General features: G+C 44.8%; 4 protein-coding genes across 4 annotated transcripts; 2 read left to right on the forward strand and 2 right to left on the reverse strand.

Moving 5' to 3' along the window:
- Positions 1–78: 78 nt before the first annotated feature.
- K450DRAFT_226924 (uncharacterized protein) lies at positions 79–1,604 on the forward strand. Its single transcript, XM_051586641.1, has 7 exons — positions 79–127; positions 291–303; positions 377–480; positions 549–708; positions 780–901; positions 983–1,066; positions 1,141–1,604. Exons 2-7 carry the CDS (start codon positions 291–293, stop codon positions 1,507–1,509), a joined length of 852 nt encoding a protein of 283 aa, XP_051447798.1. The 5' UTR covers positions 79–127; the 3' UTR covers positions 1,510–1,604.
- Positions 1,605–2,869: 1,265 nt separating this feature from the next.
- On the forward strand, positions 2,870–3,746 carry K450DRAFT_226932 (uncharacterized protein). The gene is made up of 2 exons (XM_051586642.1): positions 2,870–3,045; positions 3,248–3,746. The coding sequence occupies exon 2, from the start codon at positions 3,329–3,331 to the stop codon at positions 3,488–3,490; it is 162 nt and encodes a 53-aa protein (XP_051447799.1). The 5' UTR covers positions 2,870–3,045; positions 3,248–3,328; the 3' UTR covers positions 3,491–3,746.
- A 1,537-nt stretch (positions 3,747–5,283) lies between these two features.
- On the reverse strand, positions 5,284–6,000 carry K450DRAFT_226938 (uncharacterized protein). The gene has a single exon (XM_051586643.1). It carries the CDS (start codon positions 5,788–5,790, stop codon positions 5,551–5,553), a length of 240 nt encoding a protein of 79 aa, XP_051447800.1. The 5' UTR covers positions 5,791–6,000; the 3' UTR covers positions 5,284–5,550.
- On the reverse strand, positions 5,652–5,995 carry K450DRAFT_226939 (uncharacterized protein; the record flags this gene model as incomplete). The annotated part of the gene is made up of 1 exon (XM_051586644.1): positions 5,652–5,995. One exon carries the CDS (start codon positions 5,993–5,995, stop codon positions 5,813–5,815), a length of 183 nt encoding a protein of 60 aa, XP_051447801.1. The 3' UTR covers positions 5,652–5,812.

Here is a 6,000-nt window from a genome sequence, read left to right on the forward strand (position 1 = left end):
TGTTGGGGAAGTCGTCTCAGTCGAGTTGTCAAAGTCAGCTGCGGGCAACCCCAGTTCGTGAACAAAAATTTTGGTTGGCACTTTCTAAACAACGTCACCCCTTTTACCTGCTATTTCTCATCCCAAGGTAGTGTACCAGGCCAGGCCAAAAGCTCGCAATCCACAGAGTTGTTCATTATGCTCTTGTAGATGCCTGTCTATTGTGCTAAACCACGTTAGTTTCTCGTCGAACAACAACTAATATGCTTACCATCACCATCTTCCCTTTGTTATGTTTTCAAAAAACCTAGATGTCCGTTCCTGGTAAGTTTATGCTTTATGCAACAAGACTCCCTTGACACGTTTGCATAATAAGTAACCATACGTTTGTAATTAGTTGCTTTCAACGATATTGGCAAGGCCAGCAAGGACCTTCTCAGCAAGGACTTCCCCGTCGGCAACACTAAGCTCGAAGTCAAGACCACCGCCCCCAACGGTGTTGTAAGTTATAGCCTTCAATTAGCGGCACTGAGTCAATTTGGTAGCTAAACCTCGTTTGGTGTTTGTAGACCTTCAAGGTTAACGGTCTCCGTGATAACAAGTCTGGTGTCATCATTGGTGACCTCGAGACTAAGTATGCTGACAAGGCCAAGGGCATCACCTTCACTGAAGCCTGGACCACCTCCAACCACTTGAACGGAAAGATCGAGCTCGAGAACAACCTTGCCAGTAAGTTATCATGGGTATGGGCAAGGACACCCTAGTATACATGACTAATGCGTAATATCCTTTTTTTGCAGAGGGCTTGAAGTTGGAAATCTTGACCTCCCTCCTTCCTTCCGTTAACCAGAAGACCGCCAAGGTTAACGCTACCTACAAGCAGCCCAACGTCCACACCGTTGCCTCTTTGGATGTCTTCAAGGTAAGCAAGCAGATCAAAGTCAATTGAGACGATGTGAGTCTCAATCAATACAGCGCATCTAACCATTTTCGGTTGACATAGACCCACTTCTCCGTCAACACCGTCGTCGGTCACGAAGGTTTCCTCGCTGGTGGTGAAGTTGCCTATGATGTTCTCAACGGCAAGGTATGTATATGATGTTGAGTCAAGAAAGATTTAAAATGTTGCATTGATCCTAAATATCCATCTGAACCGTTTAGATCTCCCGCTACAACGCTACCTTCGGTTACTCCGCTCCCGTCTACTCTGTTGCTGTCCACGCCACCAACAACCTTTCCCACTTCGCTGCTTCTTACTACCACCGTGTCAGCTCTGACATCGAGGCTTCCGGTAAGGCTGCCTGGGACTCCAAGGGTACCAACCCTGTTGCCCTTGAAGTCGGTGCCAAGATTCAATTGGATGCCACTGCCTTCGCTAAGGCCAAGATCTCCAACACCGGTGTTGTTGGCCTTGGTTACACTCAAACTCTCCGCCCTGGTGTTAAGGCTTCCGTTGGTGCTTCCGTTGATACTTCCAAGCTCAATGAGAACGCTCACAAGCTCGGCTTTGCTTTCACCATTGAAAACTAGATTAGCCATCAAAAATGCAATGAAATTATTTTGTTAGAAATCTTACAATAAATGTGTTAAATCAAATCCACCCGGTAGATGGAACTGTTGAAGGCACAAAGGTTTAAAGTTACGGCCGGTGGCGTTCAAGCATGAAATGGTAGTCATCAGTGTGACCCACATCGCCATCCTAAGCAATGGCATGAATGGTAACGATGTAGCCATGAAGTTGGTGGGCATTCGTTGAATATTTTTTTCCCTCTTGCCCCTGCCTAGCGGGGAAAGCTGGTTGTCGCGAAATTGAGCAAATGATAACGACATCCAATATAGCTGCTTCGTTCTTGTTGTCGTCACTTGCTACAATGTTTGGTCGTCGCCCATTCGCGATAACATTGGGCGGTGTTTGGTTAATAAATACCGTGTTGTACGATTGTTTATGCGACGGACGAAGTATTCGGCTAAATCTGCGTTGTGGCGAGTTCATTTGCCTGGCGTGTGGACCCTCTAATAGGATAGTGCATGATGGAGTCACCACATCTACGGCATTGGTCGTCTGGTTGCTGCTCTCATTGAACTTGTTTTGGCGTTTGCTGTCTGTAGATCCACTGAAGGGCAAATCGATACGCTGACGGGTACATAACCTGCCGGATCAACCAAGTGTTAGCGGGGGAACATTTTTCCTGGCGAGAGCGTACCTGATGCCTCTGACCTGGGCTGCGTGTTGACAGAGTCTCTTTATTGGACTGATGTCTAGTAGTCTTGAGGTAAGACCATACCCTGCTGAACTGGGGTCGCTAGTATTCGGGTAGCTTTGTCAAAAAGCTTTCTCTTCTGTCAAAAATAACAGATCATTACACGTGGAGGAGAGCTGTGGAGTATCTGCAGAGGTGTCGCTGATGTTGGTATTATGTCCATGTTTTCATTGTTCCATGCAGCCAGTCAGAGAACCAAATAGTACGTCATTGTTGAGCTCTGTGTTCACCTGTGTTGCAAATTCAAGGGAGTTGATAGCGAGTTAAAAAAGTTGAGTGCAATTCTTCGCGAGTGCTTGTTGCATGCTACCACCATATTTGTTCTATCATTATGAATACAGTACGACTTTTCACGTAATTCTCCGAGAGTGCTTGTTTAGATGCCAACGTCATATTTATTCTGTCAACTAAAGTACAGTACGACTTTGAGGTTTTCTTGCGAGCGTTGTTGCTGTTTCCGGGAGATGGGCCATACGTCTCATCGGATCCGGTGAAATCCTTACCTGAGGTACTGCTATCTGCCTTGCGAAACATTGGCAAAATCAGGCAAGTAAACTAGGGTTGGGTTTAAGGATTTAGGAACAGGTTAAGGATCTTTCACTGTGAAAAGAGTTAAGAGCGAAACAATTGGCAGAATTGGAGTTTACCCCACATAAGCACCATGAAGATCTTGATGCAGTCTCATGAAAATGTGGGTTAACCTATTGCTGAAGCCAAATGTTTATTATAGATTATTTTATATATGTATCGTTGGTGTTGCGTGAGTTGACCGGCTACAGCGATCCGTGTACGCTAATTCAATTTGGTCTTTGGGGATTGAGCATGGGTTCTGTTGCTGTGCAGACATTAGTTGGTGGAACGTCTGTTTGGCCCGATGTCGGTATTGATGGTAGAGTCTTGCAGATTCTCTGCCTTCTAGAAGACGTCAACGTTGGCGAAGGAGACACCGTCGATCGTATGGTAATAAGTTTGCCTCTGTCAGAGCGGCATTCAGATCTTCTTCTGAGTCAAGATGCTCAAGTTTTGAACTATACTTTGGTTGCTGTGTTACAGCAAAGCTTGAGATTAGAGTTTAAGTGATTCCTTTGATGCTGTGTAGACTTTATTGGTTTTCGGCTTTCAGACTCAAAAAAAAATTGATGAATAGCGGAAGAACACTCCCCCCTTTCATGGCTTTTTCAACATCATCTTCATCAATATCTCTTATGGTGATAGTTCGAAAGCGTTGTTGGACACTGCGGATTTACTGAGGTTACATGTGTTGGACGACTATAGCGCATTGTGAATGATTCTTCAATTGTCACTTTTGGCATCGGAACAGTAAGCTTATCGAGAGCCATGTACGGTGCAGAGCATTCGTTGCATGGATATCGCGTTATCGTTGTTGCTAGGAACATTCTTGCTCAACAACCGAACCATGGGTTCAACAACAGAAGCGAATTTAGGTACGAAGCGACGATAGTACCCTGCGCTTCCTAACACGGAGCGACTCTCATCTTTGCTCCTTGGCGATCTCAACTCTAGCAACGGACAAGGTCTCTGTACTGGCTGCCTAGTATGGGCGGAGGTAGTTCTGAAATTGGAGGTATATGCTCGTGTTCTGATCAGATAGAACTAGCAATTTTTTCCTGCTAGAGAAAGTTTAGATGCATTGGACGCAGTTCCATTGGGGAATTTTGTTGGTAGTAGTGATCGATGTTTCAGAGTGTGGTGATGGGAGAGCGATCGTGGGATGAAGGTGGTATGTGCACAGGTTGGACAATAAAATATGGCCGTCTCAACGGTACAGTAGATCGTACGTGGTGTTGGGTCATGCGTGATGTTTGGCGTAAACTGAATTTGTGGGAACATGATGCAACTGTTTTTCTTTTTTCTCGTTTTCTATGTTTTGTCGTTTTCGTTGAATACTGAGTGATATTGCTAGGAAAGATAATGATATGTTGAGGAGATTCGGAATGGTTTCACCGGTACGCTATGGGCAATTTTATGTTGAATTTCGCCCTGTTATTTTACGCGCAACTTATCTGTCGGCTAGGCTGATGGTCTGATTTTCGCAAAGTGAAATGTCGGAATGTCGAAGAGAATGTTGACTTGCTATCGCACAGGTATGTGAGTAGTATCAAAATGTGCTGCTTCCTTAGGACTCTTTACTGATTATATGTCGGATTGTGGTTCCCCTGTCTTGTGACTCCAGAGATTCAGACAGCCTTAACGCTGTGAAAATTTTTGTGATGTTCGATGGACAACCGATAAAACGTTTCGAACGTATCTCGAGAAGCCCAGTTACCATAGGCGACCACTTCGTCGACTGAAGCGCCAGCAGCAAGAGCACGGGTAGAACCCAATGCCCTAACATTGAGACTGGAACCATTGGGCATGTGAGACTTTACCGCCTTGGTAAGTTTGCTAATCCTTTGGGCGGCGTAAATTGGACTGAAGACAAGTCACTATTATCGAACGTTCTCCAAGAATATCGTGAATGCTTTGCAGAAAAGGTTGAAGAACTTAACCTCTTGGATGAATAGCCCGTAAAATAGCCCTGTTGAAAATGCTGTACCTCATAAAACTCAACCCTATGGTCTGAGTCGGCAAGAAAACTTGTGGCTCTGGACCGGTACAATTTGAGTTGGTCGGCATGGTATAATCTGTTGAAAATTAGATCCTTGTCTTTTAGAATATAGATATCTTCACCATACTTCTTATCGACAACATAGGGATCCATCCAATGAGATACCAGATCATTGGACATGTTAGAGATGCTTGAGTTTACAGCCATTACTGAATATAATCAATCATATCCAAGAGTTGCGGTTGAATTTTCCTCCCATTTGTTGGTATCACGGATATGGCGTATCAAGTAATCGATGCGGAGCGGACATGTGGTAAGCCTTGATGGTTTCCGTGGCAAGGTTGGCTGGCATGTCGGGCTATGTAAGCTACAAATGCTGCTACAGGACAAATCTTGGAATCACTGTGGGCAAGCATATAGTGTGCCCCTGTTCCGCCATTCTATAAGACATGTCATCTGTGGCTATCGATGTCTTCTCCAACTCCAAGATGCATATGCTGGAACCTGCCGATTCGCTTCCGTCGCAAATAAGTCTATTGTGTGGGGACCTCACAACTGATTCAACAGCCGAAGAAGTTTGGCGCGATGCTTCATTCTAATTGGGAAGTCAACTGGCGGGAGGGACTGTCTGCTATGTTGAGATGCGATGGGCCAGGTGTAAAAGTGTAGGGGAGTGTGTCACCCAAAACTTGTTGCTATACGCGAACACAGAAAGATTATAACAACAGTCCAGGGATCCACTTATTCCTCATATAATGAATACAGGCTTTCGGTCTGCGACCTCGGACTCAGAGACCTAACTTTCTCGCCGTTGCTATGACAGTTTTTTGCAAAACAAAAACAAAAAATCTCCGAATCGGGGAATCGAACCTGATAAAATTTATTTGAAGATTCAGCAATTTGGCTAATTGTTATGAAAAGAAAAACCCCACAGTGAGGGAAAACAAAAGTTACATTCGTAACTGAGCTAAGGATGAGCATTGCTGACAGGACTCTGGCGCGTTCAGTTCGGCCGTGAGTTCAAACAAAGAAAAGTACATAAAAGGAAATGAAATAAATTGGGATCTCTTGAAAGTAAAGCAGATGTCAGAAGTGAACACAAAAGATTTTCGGCATTGGGCGTTAAGATCGTCCGTGGTTGCACCGAGCTAGCCATAGGTGATGTCCTGATCGTAAGATGTCGCATACAGT

Source organism: Umbelopsis ramanniana (genome assembly GCF_025399195.1).
Source record: "Umbelopsis ramanniana AG unplaced genomic scaffold K450scaffold_8, whole genome shotgun sequence".
Lineage (NCBI taxonomy): Eukaryota > Fungi > Mucoromycota > Umbelopsidomycetes > Umbelopsidales > Umbelopsidaceae > Umbelopsis > Umbelopsis ramanniana.